This window comes from Ursus arctos, unplaced genomic scaffold, assembly GCF_023065955.2.
Source record: "Ursus arctos isolate Adak ecotype North America unplaced genomic scaffold, UrsArc2.0 scaffold_18, whole genome shotgun sequence".
Taxonomy (NCBI): domain Eukaryota; kingdom Metazoa; phylum Chordata; class Mammalia; order Carnivora; family Ursidae; genus Ursus; species Ursus arctos.
Window position 1 is genome coordinate 3,797,069 of NW_026622852.1, and position 17,076 is coordinate 3,814,144.

Consider the following 17,076-nt stretch of genomic DNA (forward strand, 5'->3'; position numbering starts at 1 on the left):
TAGAGTGTAAGCCCTTTGGGGCAGGGATCGTATCTCTTGATCTCACTATTGTATCTCCAGTGGTTAAGTCAGTGCTTGGCACAGGAAATGTGTCCAATAAACATTTATTAAAGAGACTATTAAATACATGAATGAGCCAATGAGTCAAGGTCCTTTGGAAGCATAAATATATATAAAGATACATATTTACATATTTAAAAGATATTACTCAAATTATGAAGTTAATGGGATAATAAATGTCAACAGAGATCTAAACACTGATGCTTCTAACTTGGAAATGATGCAAGCTAATGAGAGAAAAGTATAATAGCAACTAACATTTAGTGAACATTTAATCCTATTATTCAAGATGCTTTGCAAGCAGTTCTTAATCTTTATGAGAAGTGTGCTATTTTCAATCTTCATTTTACAGATGAGAGGCACATAGATATTTGTAACCTGCCCGTGCTCAGAACAATTATATAGCAGAGGTAGGATTTGAACATGTACTTCAGCTTCTGAGTCCACAGCCTTAAGTCTCCTTCTCCCCTGGAGATAAATTCTGAAAATATTGCTTGAGAAAGTTGTAAAAAGTGAGGTACGAATTCTGAAGGTCAGTTACAAACTGATATGAAACCACATTCTTTGCATTTTATATCTCCACCATTTTGTACAAACCTTCCATGGAAGTTTTTGCGCCCATCCACACAGGACTTGGTGAGTAAATAAAGGAAGTTAAAGCAAACTGAGGAACAGAGAAAAGACGGAACTATAGGTAAGAGAATTGGTTTCCATCCAATCACCAGTACTTTTGTCTTTGGTTCTTATTTTCAAATTCGACGCTGGTTGGGAGTTTTCCTTCTTTCTTTCTTTTGGGGAGGGTTGTTTCTAAAATTAAGTGAAGCAGAGCAAAATGGGCAGCAGAGTGAGTGGGGCCTCCCAAACAAATCAAGGTTATTTGAAATACTAGCTAAGGGAGGAATTAAAGAAGTTAAGAATGTAAGAGGAAAGAAATAAGGAAATCACAGAACAGATTAATCAACTCCCGCCAGGCTAGTAGCGATAACAAGAAGTAGTTCACCAATATTTCAGATATTTTTCCATCTTTTGAGCAAAGGGAGAAATCAGAGAGCATCCCCAAACAGAGATCAGAGACAAGAAACATGTCATACTTAGGACTTTTTTTTTTTAAATCATGTCCCTCTATAATCAAGAAAATGCTATTAAGTGTACACATGGGTTGATTTCGTGACATATTCTTAACCTTACTAGGTAGGTACAGCTCTACTGAGAGCAATTAATTCAGAAAGCCACAAATACTCTGCAATGGGGCTTAAGGATCAGTAAAATAGCTGCGATATTTTCCTTGCTGCAGACAGCTGGATGTTGCTAATTTAGCTACTTTAAATTGAGGGGGGAAGGAGGAGGGAAAGGCAAGGTTTTTATTTTGCCACACATCTGTAAATTCAGAGAAAGGGAAAACAAGGAAGACATTGATAAGCTTGGTAAATGAACTGGATTTCTCCCTGCTCTCCTCAGTCAGCAGGTCTATCATAACTGGCCTGAAGAAATCAGCACACCTTCCTTTCAGGTTACATACACCAAAGGGAATCTGACCAAATTGCTAGGTTACGCAGCAGTTTCCCTTCTCTGTTTTCAATAGTTTCACTGAAATATAATCTACACAACATACAGATCACCCACTTAAAGTATACCATTCAATGGCATTTAGTATGTTTTTACTCAATTAGTACCATCACTCCAATCTAACTTTAGAACATTTTCATCACCCAAGCAATTTACCTTTTAAGGATGGTTTAAATGGTTTGTGATACACATACACACATACCCAAATAGTCACGATGTAAAGTAAAAACAAAAACAGTGTTTTTTAATGAATATTAATGTTCTCAGTGTGAAATGGCCTGTCTGCTAAGAGGTATGCATTTTGATAACATAAGAAAGACAGCCTCTTCATTTCTAACCTCACCTTGGTCCAACTACATGACTTAGGCTACTTCTCAGAAGTGATTCTGCAAAATGCAAAAGGAATAATTTGCCCTGCCCTTTAATCTAATTATTTTCTTTATTTTTTTCTTGTAGAATAATTTATGACCATATCAAAAGCCATTTACTCTCTTCTGTACCAAGCTCACCTCCACCTGCAGCTTTCTGGTCCAATGGACTGTATATTAGAGTATTTGCCTATAGGAAATATCTACAGTTCCTCTTTGAGCAGCTCAAAACAAAACAAAACAAAACAAAACAAAAACGCATTACAAGAAGCAACAGAACAGAAGGATGGAACACTTTCCATTAATTAGACCCCAGCCAAATTAACTTTAAATCGGTAATTGTGAGAGAGGAGCTTTTCTTTTTTTCTTTAAGCTTCACTAGCTTGACTAAATATGCTTCATAATTTTTTCTCTTGATCTTCAGTTTAATTCACAGGACAAGAGTTTCAAGAATCTCTTATGCATAGGACTTTATAGAGAAGCAAGTTAGGTCATTAACATGGTGTGAGAAAACCTGGTTTATGAGCCACCAAAATTTTGATAATCTGTAGGTCAAATAAAGGAACATTTTAGCACACTGCCTCATAGAACTGCTCAATAACAATGTTAGCTATGTTTTTGAAATAATGATGTAATAACAGCTAACATTTATTAAAAACCTATCACGTGTCATCTGCTGATTTGTGTTTTATATTAACTCATTCAATGCTCACAAAACCCAAGAGTAGGCCCTCTCCTATATAATCATCATCGGGGTTATCATCATCACCATCACTCAAATTTTAAAGATAGAGAAACTGAGGCAAAGAGCATGGTGTATCATGCTCCAGATTACAGACGACAGCCAGACTCTCATTTTAGAGCTCACTTTCTTAACCATTACCCCACACTGCCTATCAGGAAATACATAAGGTAAGAATTGTTACCCCACTGCCTAGCTGCAAGCCTATTCTTTAATGCCAACAGATATAGTGATGTAATACCAAAGGTGGGGGGGGAACTAACTGCTTTCCTATAGGACAGGAATACAGTGAGTAGACAGGGACTAAGGAAGGTTCCTTACAATAAGGGAGGAAAATGAGGGAGAGTTCACCATCTGAGGTGGAAAACTGCAAAAAGCAACAGAAAATGGATGAGCTAAGCCATTTCAGGAATTAAACTATCAAAAGTTATGTTTCTAATGAAGATCCAATAAGCATTCAGGTCAAATTACAGTTGTCACAGTGTAAACTCAAGTCTAGAACGCAACAGTAAGCTGTAAGTGATTTCATTAGAGTGAAACCAGTTTGATGAAAGAAGGTGCTAACAGCAGATTTGTACCCCACACCTAGGTAAGAAAGAAAAAATGACAAGTAAATAGAAAACTAAAGCTACATGTGAAATAAAACTACCAAAACTGTCATGAAAACTCAGCCAAAAGAAAATTACACCAGGAAAACACTAATATAAATTTACTTATAATTTGCATGCATGTTATCACAGAAGTCACCTCAATCAGATCACTGCCTAAGCCAAAATTTGATCTCAATCAGACTACCACTTAAACCAGAATGAACCTCAATTGGACCACCTCCTAGGCCAGAAAACTGGTTAGCTTGACAGGAGGAAGAACTACTGTTTGTGCTCAAACAGAAGTCACACTGGGACCACAGATCTGCCATGTGTACACACATTCAAGAAACAATAAGCAAAATCATCTCAAGCACTCAAGACACGGGGATGAAAAGAAGTAAGATCCATGCATATATCTAGCCTTTTAAGATAATAGTGGGGATCTGTGGGGCATTTTAAATTGGCAATGGCAAAGACTATAATTTTCTGCTAAAGGGATATTATCACAGTTTTTCAACCTGGGTTTGAACCAACTCATAAGAGCTCTCCTACTTAATGCAACATCACACCTAGCAATTGACTATGACTTCCACACAGCAAATGGTAATCCTGACTCCTTGGCTCTTTGGAGTTAATCATTTCAAAAGGTGTGAGCAGAACACATTAAATTAGCGTGGTAAACTAGAGTGGCTTCTTTCCGTTCCCTACCCCCACACAATCCTCTTTCTCAAACAGGCAAACAAATTTTTAAAAATTATTTCATAGTTCTCAAATGGCTCTGACAAGCTACTATTAAATTTTGAAATAGAACTCTTGATTCCTTCTAAAAATGCAAAACAGAGTTAGGTAAAAATGGCCACATCTGCTAATCAAAGCATAGAGTAACAAACCAGTGACCCAGGTAGTGGAAGCTTCAGAAATACTATATTTATATGATGATGAAAAAATCTAATTCTTCTTCAGTGCTACTTAGGATGTCTGGGTTTTTTTTCAGTGTTTTATGAGAAGGTAGTGGCACAATTTAATAGGTTATAATCTAGATCCTAATTTCCCAATTGTTCTTTACATCCTTAAGTGACTAAACTCCTATCTCCAACTCTACCACGTGTTTTCACGTACCACCAATGTCCTCCAATAGATTGATAAGAGACGTTTTTTCTTCTTTCAAAATGTACCTTAAAAAATACGGCCAATTTTTCCTCTCACCAGAAACTCTCAGGTTACACATCCTATTCAACAATGCCAAATGTGTCTGCCGAAGGGAAAACATACTAAAGCAAGGCTGAGTAGACCCGGGCAAAACTAAACAAATTAATCTGGCAAAGTCTGTCCCCTTTCTTTAGTTGCAATGGGAAGAGTGAGAGAGAATGGATCCTTTTTCAGCTTACATCTTGAGGTTGAAAGCTGATATCATGTAAATATATAACCTGGTAAACATCTTAACTAAAAGTTGCTAATGTGGCCTCTGTTTTCCCTTTTGTAAGACTGCTATAGAGGAAGTGTGGTGAAGGTGGTAGGTAGAGGGAGAAGGGAAGGAGCGGGAGGGAAAGGAGTAGGCGATGATTATCTGTAGTGTAGACTGTTTTTTAAAACAATTTTAAGAGTACTTGACATCTGTCTGCCACATTCCACCAGAGATTTAAACAAAAGTAAAGCTGCTCAGTAGAAGAACATTTCTACTTATCTGGAAGGATAACTTCATGGACATATGACAATTATATCTAGCAACTTCAAGGAAATCTCTAACTGCGATCTGAAATTAAAGTGGATTCCCAGGGTGCTGATAGGCTTTTGCCAAAAACTAACAATTGTGAAACAACATACTTTTTCATTCTAGCCAAAACAGAAAAATAAAGCCATATGCCTGATTTCTTTAATAAACTAAATTTAGATTACAACTTTAAAATAGATTTTGACATAAATGGCTTTAAAATAACAAGAGCATCTTTCATTTGGGTCTTTTCCCAGTTAATTATTTGCTGGCGTTGGCCTAGACATTCCTTGGCGTCACCTTAAACCAACACTCTCAAGTGCTAATTAGGAGACTATATACATTATTAACCAGAGAATGTGCTTAAAACATGCGTGTTCCATATGCATCTTGTTATTAACATGATTCCTTTCACTCCTGGAAAGCTCTCTTTAGAAAATAGAGCCTCTATTTAAACAAAGAATTGGCTCCTCTTGAAGAAATTTTTCTCAGAATTCAATTAATAGGTAGGGGCCACCATGACACAGGATCCTTGTCTTTGAAACATCCTTAGCATGAATCAAATTCAATCTCACTGAAATAGTTAGCAGAGGAAAAAGTCAATGCCTGCAGATGTTACACATTTTCGTAGTACCAGGGGACTCCCAAAGAGAATGGCCAACTCGCTCATGAGCTACACCGCTACAGAGACGGAGAAACCAGACATGTCAGTGAGCCCATGCCAGAGACATGCCTTTCTCCAGTACTATCTCTTCCAAAAGACCACGGGCCAGATGGGAAAAGAAACATATGTAAACAAGATAGACCTAATGATTTCCTAATTACGAAGGAGATATGATCTTCTCATTAATTGGCAAGCTAATTGACCACAATCTCAGTTTCATAAATTGAGTCCAACCAACCAAACTTTGGTGTCTGTACCCCACAGAATTCTCCTCACACTTCCACACCCTTCACCCAGCCACAGAGTTGTCAGTTCTGCTTGATTTGTTTGAATACTGTACCCGACGACAGCTGTCGGAAACAGTACATTAGAACAGCTGCTATGACAGCTACCAGGGGCTTGGAAGTTTAATTGGGCTCAATGTGACATTGTGCATTTTTCTAAACATAGACATATCCACAAAACGAAAGAAATTTCTAATGGGTCTGAACGGTGTTTACTTATTGGCCCCACCAACTGGTTAACCCCAGTTTGAGTTATATCATCGGTCTCATTGTATCTTTGCCACCGGACTGGTGAGACTATAAAAAAAACCCAAAAAACAAAACAAAACAAAACAAAACGAAAAAAACAGCAAAACAGTAGGAGCAGTTAGATGCACAAGAAAAGGGGCATTAAGAGAGAGAGGAAATGGCAAGGAAGTCACGTCAATAATCTCTTTCTAAGGCTGGCTGGTAGCCAAGGAGGATCCCACAGTGTCTCAGGATTTACTTCCAAAGGAAACGCATTCAGAGGGATGCCAGCTGCAAACAAAACCACTCATTATGGTCACAGCCCGTAGAGAAGGGAGAATGGCTTACTCTCAGCGTCCGCGCGGAGGAAGAGGGCAAGGAGCAGCAACAGCGGCCTGGCTACGTGCACCATCCTGCAGCTTGCCAGCAGCGAGCGCTGGCAGTTTGGAATCACTGCCTCGGAAGCTGCAGCGAGTCTGTCCGACCTGGAATTTCAGCTGGGACACTTTCAGAGCCTATAAGGGCAGAGGAAGAGAAAAAAAGGAAAGAAAACACAAAGACACTTAGACTTCTTACTCTTTTCCCCTTATTCCATCACCACCACCACGAGAGACACAATCCATTGTAAAGACACAAATTGTAACCGTGATGCCTTTGTATGAGAAAGAAAGTAACTTGGTTTGTAAAGTGGGGCAGCCCGAGCACATCTTGTTCCCATTGTCAGCCTATCCCAGAGCCAACCACCTTGAGTTCCACTCTCTGCTTATGCCACCTTTTGGGCAATGCTCTGTGAGAAGCAACTGTCACTTCTTATGAAACACCACGTGAAAACATCGTGGAAGAAAGCACAGCAATGCTATGAGAAAGATTTAAGAGAAGTGCCACCGTGCCGGATAAAAGTCTATTATGGACAGAATAATGGAAGCTGCTTTCTTGGCATGAGGGGAAGTGACAAGGCTGATTCAACTTCTCCAACTAAACAGGAGAGGTTAGATTTTTTACACTAGCACATTTGGCTTCTTTCCTGAAGACACATCAACGTTCAAGTCTAGTTTGGCTTCAGTAAGTCAAAACAATAGTTAGCATGAGCCTATTTGATTTAACAGGATTTTTATATGTCTCCTGGGCAATAATTTAGTTTTCTCCATCTTCTATGTAAAATCAATAAGCCACAAACTATTTTTAGAGAGCCTACTGCGTGCAAATGCGCTTAGTATAAAGTGCCATGAAGTACAAAAATGAGTCAGATTCTATCCTCTGTGACTTTCCAGTTTAGTAGGGAAAATAAAACAGACACATCAGACGACTAGTATAAATTAATAAGTGATGAGTGCCAGGAAGGAAAACCAAATAATGCCATAAAAGATAGGATCAGGAATGGTATCATAGATAAAATGGTATCTCAAAGTGAGCCTGGGAGTACAGGCGGGATTTAACCAAGAAGAGGGAAAAGCATTCCAGGAATTCTGTACAAAGGCAGGGTGGTGGGAAAGGAACTTTGGAAAAGATGAGTCGCCAAGTTTGGCTGGAGTAGGGCTTTCCAAACTTCCATATGCTTCAGAATCACCTGGAAGGCTTGTTAAAATAGATAGCTGGGTGAAAAAACAAACAAAACAAAACAAAAACAGATAGTTGGGGACCACCCCCAGTGTGTGGTTTACTAGGTCTGTGATGGGGTCTAAGAATTTACAAGTTTAGCAAGTTGCTGAGTGATGCTGATGCAGCTGGTGCAGGGACCACATTAAGATCACTGGGCTGGAGTGATGAATTCATCAGGGAAGCAGAAGAAGATGAGCGAAAAGAATATGGTTCAGGAAAGAAAGAAAGAAAGAAAGAAAGAAAGAAAGAAAGAAAGAAAGAAAGAAAGAAAGAAAGAAAGAAAGAAAGAAAGAAAGAAGGAAAGAAAGAAGGAAAGAAAGAAGGAAGGAAGGAAGGAAGGAAGGAAGGAAGGAAAGAAAGAGAAAGAAAGAAAGAAAGAAAAGAAAAGAAAAAAGAAAAGAAAAGAAAAAAAGAAAAGGTCATGGTGAGCCTTGAATGCCAATCTAAGTCAAGCAGCCTTTCCGCGGATAAAGCTCCTTAGTGTTTCAGAGCAGAAGAACAAGTAAATGGGCTTTGAAAAGATGAGCTGACAAGTAAATGCGGCACTATTAGGCCAGAGCAAGAGGCCCAGGTGAAAAGTAACACAGACCACAGGGCGACAGTAGTCTCGGTGGGAACAGAAAAGAGGGGAAGAGATGACTGACTTGCTCCAAGCACGAATTTGAAGTATGAATCTTCAGGTGATAACTAGTTGTTCCTCCAGGAACCTTCAACAAATCTAGTACAGTGTCTGACACAGAGTAGGCTCTCAATACAGAGAGAGAGAGCACTGAATTCTATTGCTTCCTCGATCATGGTGAAAACCTGAGCATGACAATCAGAAGTCCTTTGCCAAATGAAACGGTATTCCTTTAAGTTTTGTATATTGGAATATTTGAAACACGTACAAAATTCTTGACAGGAAATACTAGAGATATCCAGAAATAACCCAATCCACAAAAATAACTTGTATTTGAAAAAGTATTGTAATGCAGATACTATAGTCTGTCTCTTCTGAAACTGAGCTCGAGCCTGGGAACAAAAATTTTTTTAAAGATCTTATCTTTTTCATTACTATGCATGTGTCGTTTGAATGCAGGAAAGATAAAACTAAATGAAAGGGTGGGGGATCATTGTAATTACCAATCCATTCCCTAGCCCTTTTTATTTTTAACAGATTTGTGGGTGGCATGAAGCAGCAAGTTATACATTGAAACACATCCACTTGAAACCAAAAGCTAGCCAGCTGCTCCAAATCTGCTATTGTTATCAGTCTCATCTGGAAAATAACTTATCAGGCAGTTCATAGCTATCAAATGCTAAAATTCTCAAAACTTCATAGGAAAAGTGCTAAAGGAATCAGCTCTGCTCCCCTCCCCCTTTAACTGTTCCCATCCTCATGCCAGCATTTCAAATGACAGCAAAGTCCAGGAGACATCAGTCCTGTCGGACTCAATTTGTGTCTGTGCAAGCGTATCAGAGCCAACTGCTACATAATGACTTGGTGCGATCACAGAGATGGAGATGTATGAAATGCTCTCTCAGGGAAGAAGTGATTTGGCTTTTTCCTCTCCGTGAGTGAAGTGGTGTAAGAAGACCAAATTCTTCCAAATGAACCTACAAATGTTACCTCTGGACTTAAAACAGTGATAGGATCTAGGAATGGATGCAGCTAGAGAACATACATATTTATACTTAAATGGGTTATGTCCTTGGCCTGGATATGACAAAAGGAGATCAGAGGTGTGAAGATAAGACCTATTCTAGACGTTCATTCCGGCTAATCTCCACTCCATATCTTGTTTATTACTTGGTAACATTGCCAAAAGGAAATGCTGGCTTGCATATCAGTAACGTGGAGTTTAAATTTTAGAACAAAAATGGGAAATGGATTTTTAAGGAAACACTGACAGCAAAAATAATGAGGACGAGCAAATATTACAAGCTGTTTCTATTAGCCTAGAGAAGGGGTCACCAAGCACTTTGCAATGAAAAGAGCAGGAGAAGGGGTTTAGAGATAAAAAGTACCATAGTTTAGCTTACATCACAAATGATTCTGCATGTGTCTAATAGCCCCAGCAGAGGCTAACTTGGATTTCGATATGCCTTGTCCTTTGTGTCTTTCCTTAACTGGAACATGCAGATAAAACTGAACCATGTAGCTAAGTTTAAAATAAAATGAAAAAGATATTTAAAGCTCTCTGGTCTCTTATTACTCACAGGACAAAGATCTTCAGGAACAATAATTTTGTTGATTTTCAATTAGCCAAACATCTACTGTTGTATTTCTGTACACGAATGGCTACAGAGGCTGACAGATGGAGGGCCAGGGTGCACAATGTGGTTTGAAATGGGATAACAAAGAGTGTACTTGCCTAAAAGCCTTCCCAGATCACTGTTTCAAGTGATCATGAAAACTGCCATGGACTCAACTCTTTATCTTCAAGTTAACATTGTAACTCTTCCCTGTAACAAGTATCTTCATATTGAAACTAATATGAATCTGAAGGATTTTTTTTTCAGCTTTCTGTATTGTGGTATGTATTCCTACAGATTGCATTAACATAACAGAAAAAAGGCAAAATAGAACTTTTCTTTCTTTACAAATAGGATCCTGAGTCCCTCAGCAAAATGAATGATTGTAGGTTTTATGCAGGAAATATGCAAAATGAGTGTGCAGCACCTTGTGATAGGAGGAAGCAGTGAGACTTTCAGGAACCAGTAGGTTATATCCAAAAACAAGGAGCCAAGGTGATGAGGCCCCATTGGCTCAAAGTAGGAAAATCTAGCAGCAAGGACAACAGTAACTACAATTCACTGAAACACATCCTACTAAAATCCATGGGTTCACAAGTTTAGAAATAATTTTAAAAAATTACATCAGTCACTCTAGAAGGGAGTTAAAGAATCAAATCATTATTCGGAAAAGATGGAGAGAAAGGGAAAGAATGTTTCATTAAACAAAATTTCCACACAACTTAAAACAAAACAAAAACCTGCTGTCACTAGAAAACTAGATATCATTGTTTATCACATCGTTTATCAGGTTGCTTCTTTCCGGCTTATCTAACAACACCCTGCTCCCAATTCTAGACATCTTAGAAACGATCATATTGCAATGATACTGAACTGAGCATTATCCATACAGAGAGTCACTAAGTTGGGGGGATGGTGTGCTAAAGGAGGAAGTCCCAAAATGTTGTGGTGACTTCTTTTATCAACCTCCCACACCAGTCAGGTCTCTCTCAATCCACTAGAGCGGGTTCCAATCATTTAAGAGAAACAACCATTTGTGCACAAGACGTGCTACCAGGAAACTCCAATTTGTAAAACAGACATTAGCAGGGCTGCTGTGGCTGACACGAGGGGTGGAAGGGCCTGGACTTTAGAGCAAGCTGGCAGAGGCTTCTGAGGGCCATCTGTGAACTCCCTGCCCTCAGTGCACAGTGACAACACAAGGACATGAAAGGAAAAAACAAAACTAAATTTTCAACATTTCACTTATTCATGAGGATTTTCCACCAGGAGATAGCCACCTAAATATTTTATCATGAGCTAGGACAAGAATCTTCCAGTGCTATCCAATAAAACTTTCTGCGGGATGGAAGTGTTCTTTATACTGCACTAATAACTGGCTACTTTAAGCATAGCTAGTGAAACAGGGGAAGTAAACATTTTATTGTATTTAAATTAATTTCAGCTTAAATAGTCACATGTGGCTGGCGGCTGCCCTTTTGGACAGCACAGACTATGGTTACATATTTCAACAGCACTGACCATAATAGCTATAAACAAGTCATAGCTTTTCAGGGTTGCAGACGGAATCAGTGAGTTGGGAGCCCTTAGTCCTTGCACTCCTGACTTCCTCATAATCAGATTCTTTTTTTTTTTTTTTAAGATTTTATTTATTTATTCAACAGAGATAGAGACAGCCAGCGAGAGAGGGAACACAAGCAGGGGGAGTGGGAGAGGAGGAAGCAGGCTCATAGCAGAGGAGCCTGATGTGGGGCTCGATCCCAGAACGCCGGGATCACGCCCTGAGCCGAGGGCAGACGCCTAACCGCTGTGCCACCCAGGCGCCCCCATAATCAGATTCTAAAGATTCGTTGTGTTATATAAGGAAATCCACTTAACCTCTATGCCATTCACTATCCCATTCCTGTCCCCATACCCTGCCGAAAAACAAGTATCTCTCTCTCTCTTTTTTTTTTTAACCACTCCACAGAATGTAAAGGAAGGATCAGTAAGTGGTCAAGTGTACAACTGGAAAGTGTCCAAACAGAAGTATTTTATTAAAAAGAAACATTTTTGATTCATATCATAGCTAGAAAAGTTTTATTTCTCACTGGTGAAATTCCTTCTTTGGGATGCTACAGAAATAGGAACTTCTGACAGCAAATGTGTGCCATGTCCCATACACAGGAAAGATGAGCAGATTTGTACACATCCATAGGAAACAATCTGTATAGTTTTTATAGAATGGCCACATTCAACTGATTAACATGAATGAGGATTATGCCAAACATTCTTAAATACATGTAGCACTGAAAGCCTCAAAGCCCATCATAGAAAACACACTGAGAAAAAGAAGGACAGTGGATAAAGGCTATTAAGTTAAATAAAACACTGATAAAATAACTCTTTATCCATGCTTGGATAAAACACTCAAATCGAAAGGATATTAGGAATTATTTTTATGAGTGAAATGAAAATCTTCTCAAAATTACACTCTTTCCCATAATAGCACATCATATCAAAAACTCTATAGTTTTCAATATTTTGCCCTAGATATGATTACGTGGCAATAAGTTGGGGGGAAAAAAGAGACTTTATGAGCTGTCACATATAAATACAAAGTAATAACTCAATCATCTTATTTTTGGCGTAGGCTTTGACTTAATATGAAGATAGATGACTTTAAGCACACAGTAATTCTTTGAAGAAATCAACTGAATTATAAGACTATCTGAAGAGCAAAATGATACCTATGAATATGGATACTATAAAAGGCTCTTTACATGTTTAGTTTTAATACATACAGAGAAAAGCCAATTATCTGAGCTTAATATAGTATGACGCACTTTCCAAATTACTATTGATAACATCTCTACAAGACATCAAAACTTTACATTTGAGGCAGGCATAAATATTAGTTACTTTCATTAATGACAAAACGACATGATTAACTTTGATCGTTCTTTTTCCCTTTCAAGAAGTAAAAGTGAAGTATGCCATGATAAACAGATAAAGAGGACAAAAATGACACCTTATGTCCCTGCCTACCTATTTTCTCTCTACAAGCAGAACTATAATTCTGATTTGAAAAGGAGGATAGATTTAAAGCATCTAATTTCTTTAAATGATTATTGCATGTGATTACCTCCATCTAGTTTTATATGGTGCTGATGGAAACTGGCATTGGAAAAGTTCAAATACGATTCTATTCAGCATGCTATTGGGACTCTGCTATTTGTTCCATTCTTCCAAAAACACATATTAAAAGTGAGTAACTGATCAATCTCACAAAGTATAGATAGATATTCAATCCAGCCACTTCTCACCCAAACAACAGAACAGATTATTATTTTACTCTTCAGGCATTTTTAAATGGATGTGAAACCATCATTCCTAACTCACTACACCTGATTTTCTTTTTCATTATCTTAAAATCAAAAAGGGTGCTCATTCTTTCACACATGTGAAATATTTTTTGTTTAAAATGTATTTAGCTTCGGAAGCCTAGGTGGCCCGGTCAGTTAAGCATCTGCTTTCAGCTCAGGTCATGATCCTGAGACCGAGCCCCCACCACTGAGCTCCCTGCGGGGAATCTGCTTCTCCCTCTCCCTCTGACCCTCCCCTCCACTCATTCTCTGTCTCGCTATCTTGCTCTCTCTCATTCTCAAATAAATAAATAAAACCTTAAAAAAAATAAAATGCACTTAATTTTTAAAATGTATTATGGGTGTTAATTTTAATATGTCCATTTTATTTGTTTTATTTCCATCAACACATAGTGGAAAAGAAATCTAGCAATACATGATATATTTTACTTATTTACCATGAAAAGTAAATTTTTAAATTTGTGGGGAAATTACTATTCCCTTTACCATAGATTACTTTTTTTCCTTAAAAAGATTTTAGAAACAAAATGAAGTCCTTTAAATCGTTTTTAAATCCTTCCTTACTGGTGTTCAATGAAAACCGATTTTGCCTGCTCACAGGTGCTGTATCTGTAACTCTATCCTCAGAGCGATCAAAGCTCTAGACCAGTAGCTCTCAGTTGAAAATGATTTTGCAGCCTCCCTGGGGACATCTGGCAATGTCGGGAGAGATTTTTTTGTTGTCACAACATAAGGAGAGTGCTAATGACATTGAGGGGGTTGAGGACAGGGATGCTGGGTGCTGCTAAGTATCTTACAAGGCACAGTATAGCCCCCCACCCCACAACAAAGAATTACCTGGCCCCAAATGTCAACAGTGTTAAGGCTGGGAAACACTGTGCTGGAACAGTTCACTAATGTTGAGGAAAATTTTTAAATTAAGAAAAAAAAATTGGGATTTTCAAGGCTTGTCTCTAGTTTGTTTTCTAAACCTAACAATGTTAGGTGTTTCCAGTGCAGTTGTAGTATATAAACTCAAAACAGATTTGGATTTCTGGGCATGGCAGTCAAACACTATGGATGACTCCCAAATTTCCCTTTTTGTCCTAAGCTAGAATTGAAATTGGCTTGCCTTATGGGAAGTTCAGTTCACAGGCTTAGGCGACATAAATATTGTCACCAATTAAGAGAATGAATCTGTTAAATGGGGCAGACATCGCTGCACTGATGTCTTGTCAGTGAATAGACGTGGTTCCCATCTCTCATGCTGGGAGCTTAGCCCTTCTCTGAGGGAACAGCCCCCGGATGGAAATATTCAGTTCCAAGGAATGTTATTTCAAATCACTGCCAGCAACAGATAGAAACTTCAGTGGTGAGAGGTCATCATGAATGGCTGGGGAATGTGGAATTAAGGAATATGCTCTTCATCTTCCCAATATTGACCTCATGACTTAAGCTGGTGTCTCTCTGAAAATCTGTGAATTGGGTTCTGTGTGGAGAAACCAGATAAACGGTTATTAAAGCAAGTGGAAACAAACCTAAAGAAAGGTAGAGGGGACAAGTATTAAAGACAGATATCCAATATACACTCTCTTCCTCTCTCACCTTGCATATTTATTGTATCCAGGTATATTGCATTCTTCTTTATTGTTAGTACCTTCCTCATCTCTATGTGTTTCCTTCAATGGAATTATAATTTGATAAAAATCAGAAAAAAAATTATAAGTCATCTTGGGTAACCCCCTCCTTTAGCAGGCAACGAATGAAGCAAAAGAACATAATGGGATTATTAATCTCAGAAGACACATCTGGTCAGTCTCAGAGGAGGGCTTACAACCTAGACCAATTTTGTATCTCATATTTGTTTCTTATTCTGTTTCTATCATCTCTGACTTACTAGCTTAGGTGAAGCCACAGTTAATTCTAAAATTAGCAACATAAAGGAAAAGTCTCTCCCTTAATTGGCAGACAGACAATATAAGGATTCCCTCAAATGAAGAAGGAAGAAAATCTTAAAAGTGGAGTATAGGAAGGAAGGATGAAAGAATCTCACCGGATAAAAGTATTTGAGAGTCATTGTCCTAGATGGGTAAATAATTCACAAATGAAAGTTTATAACAGGAGTCAAAAATTCTCCATAAGGTCAATCTTTAACCCAGTAACCCATTATTGTATAATTGAGAATCTTAGAGTCAAAGGGTTTATATGTGTTTTTAGAAGTAGAAATGATTAACCAGAAACAGATTTTTAAAAATTCTCACAAGTTAGTAATTGAATTAATAACATGCAGACACATGTTTATATCACCGTAAGGCATATTTATTTTGTATATTACTCTCAAGTTCTTTTTTATGGTTTTTTTTTCTCTTTAAATTTTAGCAAGGATACATGCAGACTAATTGGAAATAAATAAGGACGTGTTAGATGGTGAATTCACAGAGTTAACAGGACAGTTATTCAGGTGGAGAGATACCAGCCCGAGTGCTCTTTACTATAAAGTTGCTTAGGGCAACACGGCTGTGTTGAAAGAAGAAATGAAGACACACAATGGCTATTTTTCAAGAGCAGTTGGCGTTATGAAGTGATTTGATAATAAAGTACAGAAATTTCCTGCAGCAATAAAAGCACTATGCATTTCCCATACCAAGATGTGTCAGCAATGAAAAAAAATATTTTCCCATAGTTACTCTTTTAGAAAATCTATTCAAGACCTCCAGAAAAAGGCTTTTGTAAAATACTGTCATTTTTATTATACTTCTATAAAATCCTCAAACAAAATACACAGTACCTATATAAGAAAGAGTGTTTAAAGTCATTCAAAACCTACTTGCAAACTAGATGTACTAACTTCCTCACTCCCAAACTTTCTAGATACTGACTGTAATCTTAAATGAGCAGCTCACGTGACTGAAAGGAAAGAAAATGGCCAATAACATCAACCCAACTTCTCTGCTGCATTAGGCATCATCTCAGAAACCTTTCAAAACACAGATTCTTATCTTCCAAAGCAGGAAAGCAGCCAATACTAACAGGGGATGGTGCTGGCAGGCAGACCTGGGACAGCGGTCGGTGTGTGCTTGGGGGATCAAGCTCCAAATTAAAATGCCATCTTTTTAGGAATTCCTTTACCTTTTGCGCTATGTCCAATGGTGTTTCCTTCACAGACTTAATAGACTGACCCTTCTCTTTATTATGTTTCCTCTAATATTTTTTAAATCATAGATTTAACCATGATGTGTTATCCTATCACCTTGTAAAAATCTTTTGCGAGGCTAAGCTTTCAGGAAATGTGCTCACTTTCTCCCACAGCATTGTCACCCGGGTCAAAACTATTAATAGCATAAATCATCATCTGCAAACTTATCACGTTATACTGGTACGTACATCCCATACATAAATATGGTAGACACAGGCCAACACAAATATAGTGCCTGTTTAAAAATGCATGTGAAAAATATTTACTTATATATTATATATGCAACTACATATGCTGTCAAACACACAAAACAAGACCTTTTCTAAATGAGAAAAAAAAATAAACAGAAATAGAGTTCTATAATTATTTCCCAGGCCACATAAATCACTGGAGTTCCACTGTCCTAGATGTTCCATAATTTGGATTTTTCTTCACCTACATTTCAGGTGGCAATGGATAAAAAAAGAGAGAGCTTTTGCTCATTTGTCC

At 38.0% G+C, this 17,076-nt stretch overlaps 1 protein-coding gene across 13 annotated transcripts in view; it reads right to left on the minus strand.

Annotated features, from left to right (window-relative positions):
- The window catches only part of PTPRD (protein tyrosine phosphatase receptor type D), a 502,533-nt gene that overhangs the window by 386,301 nt on the left and 99,156 nt on the right, over window positions 1-17,076 (minus strand). For all 13 annotated transcript variants that reach the window (XM_057313437.1, XM_057313436.1, XM_057313441.1 and 10 more), the window contains exon 2: window positions 6,562-6,728. In XM_057313437.1, the coding sequence (XP_057169420.1) occupies window positions 6,562-6,625 (64 nt within the window). In that variant the 5' untranslated portion in view covers window positions 6,626-6,728. The remainder of the gene's footprint in view (window positions 1-6,561; window positions 6,729-17,076) is intronic.